Source organism: Strix aluco, chromosome 18 (assembly GCF_031877795.1).
Source record: "Strix aluco isolate bStrAlu1 chromosome 18, bStrAlu1.hap1, whole genome shotgun sequence".
Classification (NCBI taxonomy): domain Eukaryota; kingdom Metazoa; phylum Chordata; class Aves; order Strigiformes; family Strigidae; genus Strix; species Strix aluco.
The window spans coordinates 9,717,537-9,730,526 of record NC_133948.1 but is presented as its reverse complement, the minus strand read 5'-3'; the positions used below and the strand labels follow the sequence as shown (position 1 = coordinate 9,730,526).

At 49.2% G+C, this 12,990-nt stretch overlaps 2 protein-coding genes across 4 annotated transcripts in view; both read left to right on the top strand.

Annotated features, from left to right (window-relative positions):
* The window catches only part of SEPTIN5 (septin 5), a 60,677-nt gene extending 54,049 nt beyond the window's left edge, over positions 1-6,628 (top strand). For all 3 annotated transcript variants that reach the window (XM_074843824.1, XM_074843825.1, XM_074843823.1), the window contains exons 9-11: positions 545-680; positions 2,569-2,671; positions 3,010-6,628. In XM_074843824.1, the coding sequence (XP_074699925.1) occupies positions 545-680; positions 2,569-2,671; positions 3,010-3,066 (296 nt within the window). In that variant the 3' untranslated portion in view covers positions 3,067-6,628. The remainder of the gene's footprint in view (positions 1-544; positions 681-2,568; positions 2,672-3,009) is intronic.
* Positions 6,629-6,768: 140 nt separating this feature from the next.
* On the top strand, positions 6,769-10,707 carry GP1BB (glycoprotein Ib platelet subunit beta). The gene is made up of 2 exons (XM_074843830.1): positions 6,769-8,329; positions 9,031-10,707. The coding sequence occupies exon 2, from the start codon at positions 9,199-9,201 to the stop codon at positions 9,748-9,750; it is 552 nt and encodes a 183-aa protein (XP_074699931.1). The 5' UTR covers positions 6,769-8,329; positions 9,031-9,198; the 3' UTR covers positions 9,751-10,707.
* The last annotated feature ends 2,283 nt before the right edge of the window (positions 10,708-12,990 follow it).

The window sequence follows — 12,990 nt, the reverse complement described above, 5'->3', positions numbered from 1 at the left end:
AATGGAAATGGCCACAGCAGGCACAATGCTTCCCTGCAGAGTCCCGCAGCACTGCCTGGAGCCTGGCTCCCTGTGGTAACAGCAGCTCTTTCAGCTCTCCAGACCATTGCCTGCTCATGGTTTTGCCCCTCAGGGGCTGATTATGCCTACCGTGACATTTTTTGATCAGTCCTAAATTCTGAGGAGACAAGCAGTTTGCCTCCAGCACTGACTGTTCACTGTGGTTATAACAGTGACATCCCATGTACCTGGGAATGGCATCCTCTTTCAGGGCTCTGCTATATGTGCTTAATTAATCCTTTTACCCAGAAAAATTCCTGGGAACACAGTGACTTCAGCAGCCTGGCCTCAGCGTTGAGAAGCGCAGAGCATCATCAAGGACTGTGCCAGGGCCAGGAGAGCCCCAGGCAGTGGCTGGGGAGGATGAGGAAGGAGCCGGGGGGAGGTTTTAACCCAGCCTGGGTTTTGGGAGGTGAGAAGGGGCTCCCTGGAGAGGGCTGGTGAGGTGTGACATCCAAGCACTCTCCTGTTGTTGCTTTCACAGTGGAAAACCAGGCACACTGCGACTTTGTGAAGCTGCGGAACATGCTGATCCGGACACACATGCACGACCTGAAGGATGTCACTTGCGATGTCCACTATGAGAACTACAGAGCTCAGTGCATCCAGCAGATGACCAGGTGGGTCCTCATCTCTTCTGTTGGAGGTGGCAGGGATGTCTCACTCTCTACAGAGCTGGGGTTGCTCTCAGAACGGCTCGTCGGTCAGGAGGCTGTGGGTCTGCTGAGGACATGCTGGGCTGCAGCCTGGGGAATGGTACTGAGAAGTAAAATAGCAAATCCAGACATGTCTCCCATAGCCTGAACCCATGGTGGGGATGCTTCTGAGAATCCATGTTCCTGTCTGAGGATTCCCCATGCAGATCTTGGGAAATAGGCCTGGGGATTCTTTTGAAGAGCTGTTCCTAGAACTGGGTGAAATACATCCAGCCCAATGAAACAGGGGATAAACCATCTCTCTGGTGGGTGATGGCTGTGTGTATTGCCAAAGAGGAAGGCAGTCTGCAGTTCTGTCCAAATGACAGCATGACCCTTGGGATGCTGCTGTTTCTTAGACAACAGAGCCCAGGCAATTAGCAAGACTCAACATATCCCCAAAGATATTTCTCCGTTGTCTTCCCATTGCATTTGATTTTCTATGGTTTTAGTCACAATGATCAGAAAATAGAAGAGAGAACACTCATGGGCTTCTCATTTGAAACCTTTTTTTCCTTCTCCCTTCCATGACTGAAATACTGGTGACATATTTTAGGCTTAAGTAGGTCTTGGCTCATCTGTTGTAAACCATCCCCTTCACTTCCTGCCTGAACTGGTGGAGTAGCTCTGTGCTGCCACGTTGCAGAGCAGAAATGGCTGCACTTCACCAAGGAACAGTCGTGCATGTGTGCAAACGTGCAGGTTGGTACATTCTGTTCACACACAGTGTATCTCAGTATTTTTGCATAGCAGACGAGCCAGTCTTTTTCAACAGTGAGATTATGGAGTCCCAAAATAACTATGTTAAATGCTAGAGATCTGTGAGAAGTGTCACAGCTGCTATTTAGGTAGGCTATGTATCTATTAAAAGAAAAGCATGATGAAAAAGCAGTTGCTCAGCTTAGGGAAAGCTTAAGTTTGGTACCGTTTCTCACGCCATGGCTAGTTCCCTGCCAGTGAACAAGTCTAGTGAGCGTGGCCGTTTCTAGCAGTGGGTTAAGGGTCCTTCTCTAGAGATGTTTTGGGAGGAGATCCCAAGCTCCAAGGCTGGAATTGACTCAATAATGAGCCAACGATGACTCCAAGTGGTGAATGCCTGCAAGTGGCATCTTGAATTTCCAGTTTCAGCCTGGGTGTCTTTGGCCACCACCACCTCCTCCTTACCTGCTGAGAGCTCCTCTGAGTTTTGGAAGAAAATTACCTCCTTCCTCTGTCCCCTGCCTGCACTCATGTGCAGCCCCAGCGCTCATCACAGTGCTGCTGTGCTGTGCCTGTTGTGTCTCATATCTCCCACCTCCTGAATATGACAGGCTTTGTTATCAGACTTGCAGTTATTAAACTGCTCCCCTGGTTTTATCTTCCTGGAAAAAAAAGGACCATGGTGAGTATGTGGTGACTTAGGGATGCTGATTGTTTGTGTTGGTGCCATGTATATGTGTAGGCATGTGCACAGATGAGACAAAGGAGACCAGATAAATTGTCTGTAAATGTCTCTGCTAAGCTTGCCAATGCAGTTACAAAAGATGGTCAGAAACATCAGCCCTTTCTGTGTTTGCTCTCAGTGTAAGCCTGACTTGGACTTTCTCTATTAGCTACCCACAAGCTTCTATTTTGAAAACTTTTATTGACTTTGGTCTCATTCTGCATCTAAGTGCATCCCACACCTCCAGGCTAGATTGCCCCACATCCCTTCCACCCAGCTGGGTCATGCTGCCGTGTTGCTGGCGGGTCTGCCATTGTGAGTGACAGCCACCAAAGTCAGCCAGCCTGAACCACGACTGACTCCGCTTCTCCCCTCTCTCCATCTCTCTAGCAAGCTGACTCAGGACAACAGGATAGAAAGCCCGATTCCTATCCTGCCTCTCCCAACACCGGACACTGAGACAGAGAAGCTGATCAAAATGAAGGATGAGGAGGTGAGACCTATTTCTGCCTAGGCCTCCTTGGCGTTGGAGCTGGAATCTGAGGAGTTTCTCCAGGATTGCCCTATAGAGGCTGTCCTGGGGCTTCCTACTCCTGCCCCCCACCATCATGGGCTCCTGGTGCAGAGGACAGGGTGTGAAAGCTGCGGCTTCCTCTGTCAGGGAAACGTGGGTCCATTCCACCCCAGATACAGATGCCTCTGTGCTCAGGCAGTAGTTAATGCTCTCTGAGGGATCCCTTTGTCAGCTCTCAGGGACTGATCCCAGTGCAGATCACCAGCTCCTGGCCACAGCAGATCCCTTTTTGACTATTTCTTCTCTGTCTCATGCAGTTACGGCGGATGCAAGAGATGCTGCAGAAGATGCAGCAGCAGATGCAGGATCAGTGAGAAACAGGTACTCAGAGGGCAGAGGGAATCCCCCAGTGACCATCTGAGGCCTGGCAAGAGCTGTGGATGTTTAGAAAAGGTTTCCTGTTGTATAGAGACTTGTGGGCAAGAGCTGCACCCGCACCCTCTAATTTATTAGCAGCAGTGCTGGCTTTGTGGTCAGCTGGATCGTGGAGGAGGCTGTTCACTTAACAGTTTACTGATGTGTATTTCTTTTTTAATAATTATTCTTTCTTTTCTTTTCTTTTTTTCTTTTTTTTTTTTTTTAAAGAAAATAGCCTGGGAAGACCCTAAGGCATCCTAAAAAAGAAAAAAAGAAAAGAAAAAGATCTCCCTTTCCCATGTACTAATCTCTTGTTTGGGAATGCTCTGATATTTAAAGTCCTGGTTTCTCTGGTGTACGAACTTGAAGACTATCTGTGTCAATGCACGTAAATGTTTACTCCCAACCGAGGTGCTGTGCCCCCCTCCCCATTCCCCTTGTCTGGGGCCAGCACAAGCATTGTAAAGGCAGCCGTACCCTCCTGTGAGTTTGACCTGCGCTGATCAGGCTCCTCAGCCTGGGGCCAGCTCTGGCCCAGAGAGCTGGGGCTGAGAGTTTCTCTGTGCACTGACCTGCTCAGGGGTCCTGATGGTTGCCTGGTTTTCTGCCTGGGTTTTTCTGGGTTTTTTGTTTGGTTGGTTGGTTTTGTTTTTCCTATCAAGAAACTCCAGGATCTTTGCACTGAGCAGCAAGGGATTGAGTCTCTTGAGGTCAGTTAGAAGAAAATGTCTTCTACTGCTCTCAGTTATGTCTTTCTGGCAGAGAGGATGAGTTGTTGACTGTTGCCTGCAAGGAGGAGATGATGGGAGTGAGCCCCTTCCCAGCCATGGCTTCCTCCCACAGCAGGCTGGTGGTGCTGGTAGAGGAACCCCAGGGCCCTGCAGTAGCTGGGTGAGGGTATCTCAGGGTTTAGCTCTGGTCATCCAGCTGCAGTGTGTCTCCAGCGTCTGCTCTGAAAAGATCAGTGGCAGCCAGAGTGCTTGGGCGGGACTGCTTTGGAGGGGATAGAAACCCTAGGGCTGCAATCCAACCCAAATGCAGAGCTGTGCCCTACCCCCAAGGCTTTGCAGTCCCACAAGCACTTCTCTGGCTCTGAGCTTCTCCTGGGGAAAGGGACAGTTTTTGTAGGCTTGTACCAGAGATCTGCAAGCCGCCTGTCCAGGCGGGGCTTGGGTCAGCATGGCAGGTGCAGGAGTGTCACTGCATGGGGCTGAGTCCAGCCCAGCAGACTTGTCACTTGCTCCCCTGCCCTTCCCCTGAGAAGGCTCTTCTCCACCTCCCCGCTCTGAGGCTCTTCCTGCTGGGAAGGCTGGTGGATCTGCTGGGCAGAGATAAGAGCAGTCTTTGGGCAGCAACTTCTATCCTGTTCTTGCTTCCTGCAGTATTTTTAACTTTAGTACAGCCAGAGCAGAGCCCCAGAGCGTGATGTGCCTGACAGGGCAGGCTTCACCAGCAACACTGCTGTGCTCACAGGGAATCAGGGCTGTTGGAGGGAGGACACTTGGCTTTTCCCTTTGCCTCCAGGGAGTGCTGCCATGGGCTGGGCCCTTCGCTTCTCTGGCTCCCAGCCCGATTCCTCTGTCCCCTTTCCCTTTTGTATCTGCTCCTCCATCTCTGGCTCTCCCCAGTAGATCTCCCTGGGTAGGAAGCATAGTGTTGGCCAGGAATAGCCAGGCCCTAAATTCTGTTATTAGGTGCTGTGTTTGTCTGATTCCCCCATGGGGCTTTAGAGTCCTTACAAGGGCTTGTCCAGGTGGTGAGTAGGTTGGCTGGTTCCAGTTATTCACAGTACAGAGCCTCTGCTTAGCCAGAACATGGGCTGTAGGGGCAGGTGAGAGACCCTGGCACAGTGTGGAAAGACAAAGTGAGGGTGGAAGCCCCTTGGCAGAAATGTGCAAGCTGAGCAAGAGCAGTGTATAACAATGTTGGGTTTTTTCTTTCATTCTCCCCTATATTGGGCTCATAAGTGACAGTGGCAGTGCCAGCCTAGGAGAGGGGAAGGGTTCAGCTTGTCTTCATTAACATGCAGGACCAAGGTGCTTAAGGAGGAAATAAACCTTTCTTTGTGCGATGTGCTTACTTGAGCAGTGGAGTAGCCTGAAACAGGAGCTTCTTCCAGGTTTTCTGGAGCTGGTTTGCTGCTGTCCAAAGCAGGAGGACTGCTGAGTTCTCAGCTTTATCCATGCTAGCATAATGGGAAACACTTTGCAGTACCTGTCCCCTTCTTTTCTTACACTGGTCTTGTCTATGAGGAGGATGTTCTGTTGCAAATGAGCCCTGTCTAGCTGGAGATGTTCCTCTTTTGAACAGATTAATTCCTAGAAGATAAAGGAGACCTTTACCCTTTAGCATGGATGTAGAGGAGCTGACAGCTTCTATCCTGGGCTGTGTGTGGAAGTGCTGTGTGCTGGTGAGAGCACAGGGTACAGGCAGCATTGCTGAGGGTGATTTGGCCCCTGTCCCTCCGGGTGAGGAAGATTCCATCAGCTCAGTGTACATGGCGCCTACATCAAGTCAATAGTCACAAGTCTGACAACTACAGAGAGCTGAAGCCTTTGGCTACCAGCTGGCAAAGATGGTTCAAGTTGCACTTATTAAAAAATGCACAGGAGTGAGGCACCAGAGAGACAGCTTCTACAGAGGGGCTGTGGTGCTGCTGCAATCACGTCTCCATGTAGGAGGTTCCCTGCCCAGAGCACCAGAGTTTGGGGGCTGCCTGGAAAGGGATTAGAGACTGACTTTGGGGAGTACCAGGGATTTAGACTCTGGCCTGGAAGGTGGCATCTGTTTATTAAAGGAGGAGTGTTTTGTACTGCTGCATTGAGCTGCACAGTAGGCGGAGAAGAGACGCCTGAACAAATGTAGCTTGGCCATTTGGCTCTGGCAGTGAGAAGTGTGGATAGAAAAGTAATTTAACACCTCCCCTCACAAAACCCTCCACAGCCTCATACCAGACCCCTGCACCCCCAGGCACATTCCCACGCCTCTGCCAAGCTTTTCCCTGCTGAGTGAGTCGATGCAGGGGTGGTGTCCCGCTCCTCAGAGCTCTCCCAGGCTGCAGCTGGGGCTGTTGATACATCTTGGACCTTGTGCCTGACTGGGGATGGAGCTGTGGCATGAACTCCTTATGTGCCGCTGCTGTGCTGGTCCTGCCTGTGCAGTCCTCGCTGCCACCCTGCATGCCTCCCCCCAGAGAAGGACGGGTCCCACTCTTCGTGCTCTGCGATGGCGTTCCCTGCTCCTCCTCACAAACTCCGCTGTGCTTTAACACTGGCTTGCTCCTGCCATGCGACTTCCTCATCCCCTGCTCCATTCCTAGCTCTTTGTTTCCTGTCCATCTGTTGGGTTATTATAATTTTTTTTTTTTTGTAAATTTCTGTTGGAACATTTTGTCATTGTGAACAAAGAAAAATGAAACCTTTTAAAACATATCCATTTTATTAAATGATTATTGTTATTATTATTATTAATGTTTACTACCTGAATTGATCAGTGAAATAAATACATTCAAAAAAGCAACCTCTTTCTGTTTAATTTTCAGTTCCCTTGAACAGCATTGGTGATACATTATGGGCAGGAGAGATCAAAACTGACACTGTTTCTCCTTTTATCTATTTCTGTCAGAGCAGGCTCCAGGCAGGGGTTCCAGCATGGGATTTCTGGCCTGTTCATGTCAGAAGCTAGACGTGGTGATCTTGAGGTTCTTCTATCTTTTAGCTTCCCCTAGGAGAGTTGTGTAAATCAGCAGTGGGCAGCTGGGCAGGATCCAGTCCCAGGAAATCCATTTTGTAAGTAGCCAGAGGAGCATTGCTGAGTCTATGCTGCTTGCAGAGCCAGAATGGGCCTGGCTGTAGATCAGCTCCATGCCACACCTGGCCTGAACACCTAGCTGTGAATAATAGTAGCGCCAAATGCATGAGACGAGGTAAGTTTGCTGAGCAAACTTACCCTGCAGTAGTCAAGCTGCTCCCAAGTGGAAGGCAGGTCCTGCAGGAAAAACTGGGTTCGTTTGTTGGCCTAAGGTCTCTTTCCCACTCTGTCTGCCTGCCACAGTGAAACAACTGGAAGGATCTGCTCCAACTTTCTAGAAATTTAAAGCTTAATTGTTTTGTTTAGAGCATCAGAGATTTTCCCTTAGTTAGGGCCAAATTCTGCTGTTCTTCACACCCTAAATTCTCTTAACATCAGCACATTCAGGGCATTCATCATTTGTGCTCTGTACAATGTGCACAGTACAAGGTAATGAAGAGTTGGCCCCGGTGGGGCAACAGTTTCACAGTGTAATTCTGGTGGCCTTATCCTAAGGAGCATAGCCAATGCCTGGAGTCAGGCTGATGGCAGAAAAATGCCTGTGAAGGTGCAATGGCTTTGAGAAGAAAAGATTCTACCTAAGTATAGTTTTGATCCTTGGACTTTCCTGTTCAAGTCTTTGTGTAATGCAACTTCTGAATAAAGGATGTGGTCAGTTGAGAGCTGCCGACTCACTTGGTTGTCAAAAGAGCAGTCCCTTGGAGCACTATCTTTCCCAGTCTGTCATCCTTCCTGTGAATCTAACTAGTTTATTTTGATGTAGACAGTGAAATGCCAGGAGTTTTATTTTAGCCCTGTAAAAATCATGAGAGGATGCAAGTATCTGGAGGATCTTTCTCCTTGGCTCAACTGTTGACACCAGTGTGGTCACTGGAAGTCCATTTCTTTCAGCAGATCTTCCACTGCTACTTAGGAGTAGATTTGTGTCACTGCTTCAAGGGAAACTTCAGGGTCAGCACACTGCTAAGTGCTAGGTCTCACTACTCTGCCAAATATAGTCTTCCTGATGAGATGGGAAACCAAAGGTCACAGTGCTCGGGCAGTGTGGTACAAACCAGTAACATCACCTTGCAGGTTGAAATGTTTTGAATTACTACTTTGCAATTGAGACTTTGCGATGTTTCTGTTGGACTGAGCATGTGGGCCCAGAATCATGTTCTTGTGAGCAGTGTCAGCTCCCATTTCTTGGAAGACTTGCTCAGTGAAGCCTCAGCTTCCGGTGACATGCAGCAAACTTGTGTGGGAGGTGTCCCCAGGATGAGCCTGACCCTTATCTTGCCAGCCAGCTGCAAAGGGATTATCTGGGAGCTCAGCTATGCAGCTGCAAACACTCTTGCACTGGCTGGTCTGCCTTAAGACCTTCCTCTTGTGTTGTAAAGCCAGCAAGAAAGCAAGGATTGAACTACTCTGGTAAGTCAACAAAGCTACTTTCTGCTCTTTTTTTTTTTTTCTTTTCATTTGGTTGACAGATTACACAGAAAAGCACTGCCTTCTTGCAGGTATGTGTTCCGAAAGAAGTTGTGGCAGCTCATGTGTTCAGCGGTGGCATGAGACTGCAATACAAAGAGAGCTCATTGACCCATGTCTTCCAGCACAGTCACAGCTCCAGAAGGAGATTATTCACCTGCTGGAGCAATGTTCTAGTATGGAAAACTCCACTGACCCCCACCCTCAGTGGTCAGCACCTGTCTGCTGGCCAAGGACTGTTTATCACTTCTTTTCAAAACAGGAAAGGCTATTTTTCACTTGTAACAGTAAATTTATTTCTGAATCTCCTCTTACAGTTTGCATGAACAAAGCTCTGGTTACAGATGTAATTCAGAGCTATGATAAGGCATGAGCAGTTTCATATTCTAATTTTTGATTCCTTGAGATAAATTTTCGTGGCCACCCTAGTAATGCGCCTCCAGTAATGCTGAAAATACAAGCAGCTCTTTTACGCTTCTGAGGACTAGTGAAGATGAATTTGATGGCTGCAGCTAAGCCTCCCAGTAGCCATCTGTTCATATCCCACCTCAAATCCAGGGTTGGAAGACTAGGAACATTCCCTCTCCCATAATGAGAAACCAAGAATTTGCACAACACCTCTTTTAAAACTCTTCTTTTCACAGCTCTCACATCTCCTGTGAAGGACACCAAATTCACTCAACTTTAGAGACTCATCCTCAGAACAAACCAACGAAATACCTGGACTGTGGTGTCAGTCCTAGAGTGTGTGCTGTCTACTTGCCTGGTCTCCACCTCATCCAGTCTCACCAGGGGAGTGTTTGCAGGTGAAAATGAACGGTGGAATTCTCTTCTTGTCCCTCCTTGGCTTCCTCCCACTTGTGATACCGACATGCCCTGTGCCATGCAAGTGTGCCACCAACATTATCGACTGCACATCAAAAGACCTAACTGTAGAAAAACTACCAGTTGCTTTCCGCCCTTCGGCTGAAATTATCCACCTTGGTTACAACAGGCTCACTTCTATTCCCAGTGGGCTCTTTGACAACCTAAAGAGCCTCCAGGTAGTCTACCTGCAGGGCAACCCTTGGGAATGCAACTGTGACATCCTCTACTTGCGCTCCTGGCTCCAGTGGCAGCAGAACCGGACCTTATACAGGGATGTGAGATGTGCCTCCCCAGCTCACCTGCAGGACCGGATCATTGCCTATCTGACAGAAGACGAGATCATCTCCACATGCCAACACTGGTACTGCAGCCTGGCTCTCCTCTCTCAGCTCTGTCTCTTCATCTTCCTTTTCCTCCAGGGTATCTTGGTTATCTTCATCATTGTTTACCTGCAGAAATTTCGGAGAATGACCGCTGAAGCCCGAAGCACCACCTAAGATGTACACCAGCATGTAGACACTTGGGTATCTTCCTCAAGAAACCCCTACAACAGTGATTAACATCACAAGACTGAAGACCCTCCTCCCCCTTGGGTGATGCTGTGCCAAGGTCATGTGGTTTGTGATATGCAGGGGGGACAATTCAGTGCAGCGTCTGATCGTGACTGCAGTCCAAAGCAGGACTTGAACTGATCAGACACTTGCTGTATTTCCAAAGACCTGATCTTGTGGTTTTTAATGCTTTAAAATCTTTAGCATGATCTTGATTGCTTTGCTGAGCTTTGGTAGACTAGGGAAATCATAAACTACAGCAACCAGAACTGACTCAAACTGCTCATAAGCTCCTAGGGACTGTGGTGCTCGATCCATCCTACGCTAGAGTATTTCAGCCATGCTTTTCATGATGCTTCTGGTTGCATTGGGTCAGGTGAAGACAGAGGTGAACAGTGAACAGGAAAGGTACTAAACTAGGACAATGGAGAAATAGAGTTTCCTTGGTGCTACCACAAGTTGCCTTAGTAACTTTGGACAAGTGACTTAGTCTTCTCCTGCCTCAGTTTCCCATCAGTAAAAGGGAAAGGATGCTTCTTGCCTGATGCAACTTTTCCAGTGTTGTTCTGGGGGTGGGGAGGGAGGGAATGTTTAAAAGCCTACTCATTTTACCCTATCTTCATTCCTTTTAATCTACTTATAGTTTTAATACTGACTTCAACATGTACTGAGTCAGACTGGGGCCCTGAACGTTTATGAGGAATTCACCCTGAAGCCAAGAGTTGTCAAGACTAGAGGCTCTTTCTGACTTTGCTTGTAAGGCATCTGCCACAAGAGATCCAGTTTTCTTTGGAGCCTCAAACTTCAAAACCCCTCATGTGTCTACTGCTGGTTATGATGTCCCTTAATTATTTTTGGAAAGAAGCAAAATTGAAATAAAATAATCATGCATAATAATGTAAATGACTTATTTTTCTATTCCACACTAGGTATCTTGCAGTCTTTCATGCTCCCTGGCAGTTTCACACCCTCCCTTACACTCAAACTTTGTGCTAAGCAAAACAAAGACCGAAGGCAGGTGGAGGCGTTACCAGAAGTGCACCATAGGGTTAAACTTTGGCACCTACTGGCTTTCCACAAAGGGCCAGTCTAACTGTGGAGTTTCTTCTAGTTCCACTAAGTTGCTGCTTATGTTTTTATGATGTGGGCTGGAAAAAAGGGAAGAGTGTTTCCTGGTGCAAGCACACCTGCAGGGGGATGGCCCAATGTGCCCTCAGTCCCCAACCCCAGCTCACGGGGTTCCGGTTCTCCTCCAAGGCCCTCAGCTCACATCGAAATGGAGCTCAGCCACGAGAAGGACCCCTGGCCTGGTGACGGCCAGCAGCGGTGGGTGGCAGAGGGCCGGCAGCAGGTGACGGGACAGCCGGGAGGCCACGGTGCCTCACACCGGCGCCAACGGTGGCTGATGGCCTCCAGCTGTGGCTGGTGGCCGCCAACAGTCGCTAATGGCCGCCGAACGCCCCCTAACGGTCCTGACTGTCCCTGCCCGCCCTCACGCGGAGCCTCTCCACAGCTTCAGGCACGAGGCTGCTGAGGGAAACCTGTGAGGGGGAGAAGGAGGAGGAGGAAGGAGCTGGTCTGGGCGCTCGGGACAGCTGCCTGAGGAGAAAAGGAGGGTCCTGGGGATTCTCTGCATCAGTTCGCTTCACATCGGCTCAGCTCCTCTCAGGGGTCTGTGCTAGCCAAAAAAATTATGAAGAATTGCAGTGGAATAAGCTACTGGTGCTTGGGTGGAGGCTGAGGCGGGAAGATGGAGTCCTGTGTGCAGTGAGTGCCCCTCGCCATGCCAAGGGAGGGCTGGCATGCAGTGGGGTGGATGGTTTCGAAGGCTGAGAAGGACGTTCACCATGCTGTGTGCACCTGGGCCAGCCTGACATGAGGTAAGTGAGACACGGCTCTACCTCAGGGGCCCTCTGTCCTCCTTTTTCTCACTTTGCCCCATGTCCCTCCAACACCAACCCTCTGTGACAGTAGCCTGACTGGATGTTGCACCCAAAGAAATGGAGTTCCAGATGAGATTTGTTTTTTCTTCTGGGGATTGGAACTCACTGGACTTCGTAGCCAATGCACCTCTTTGCTAGGGACTGTGATAGCCCCTGCAACGCCACCAGTGACCATGGCCTCCAGGGAGGGACACAGCTCCACTGAGGAGTCTACTCTGTGGAGATGCCCAAACTGATGCTCCATGAGGCCCGCCCTGACACTCTCAAATCTCTGATTTTTAAGTTCTGTGGTATTATAACACCCACCCCCCCGAGGAACAGCTTTCCATAGGAATAGAAAGCTTGTTTTCTGGCTTGTTCTTCCCCAGTGTCCTTTTCCCAAAATTAAGATGCAGATGTGCAAGGAAGTAGCACAACCCATTGTCTTCCTTTCACCCCTTCCTTCTTGTTTCTTTAGGTCAAGTATATTGTTATCTTAGCTGTTTTATGCTTGTTGGTCCAAGTCCCTTTACTGATACATGCAAGGGATGTAAAAGGCTCTTTGCTTTCCCAGTGCTATTGCAAAGTGTGCTAGTGTGGCAGAATGAATCCCTGGTTTTGCCTACAGATGTTTAGCTGAATTTACCTGGGTTAGAGGATATTGCTAGTGCATGTGGGCAGGTATGACGGTGCTACAGGCACAGGCTCAGTTGCTGGGAGAAGCTGGACTGGGAGCAGGCACAATCCCAGCCCTGTGACTGCTTAGCTGCCTGCCTGTCAGCACTGCCACGGCGTGCTGGAAAACCTTCAGGACTCAGTGTGCCCACAAAGACAGAACTGCTGACTTTGGTTTCCCTTCCCTGGGGAGGCAGGAGGGGTCCTGACTCTGCCTCATTAAGTCTTGGCACATGAAAGGTAAAAAGCCTTTTTGGCATCATTTGCACCTGTGAAGTATGTGACCAGCCATAGCAATGTGATAATGAATTGCACTGAGCGCAGAGTGATTTGTATGCCATGGCAGCATGTCTAATCCATAAATCTAGAGCCTGGCTCAGAAAGCTGCACGTCACAGATGCTTTCTTCCTCTGCTGGCCTGTGGAGGATCTGCTGTGCTGCTGCTGAAGGGAGAACTGGCTTTCTTTCTGAAGGGAGGGACTGTCCAAGGCTGCACAGTGGCTTCAAAGGGGAAGCAGTGGTGAAATATGGCAAAAATAAATGCAAGCTATTAAGGTGCTTTGCAAATAATTTCCTAGTATCAAGGCTG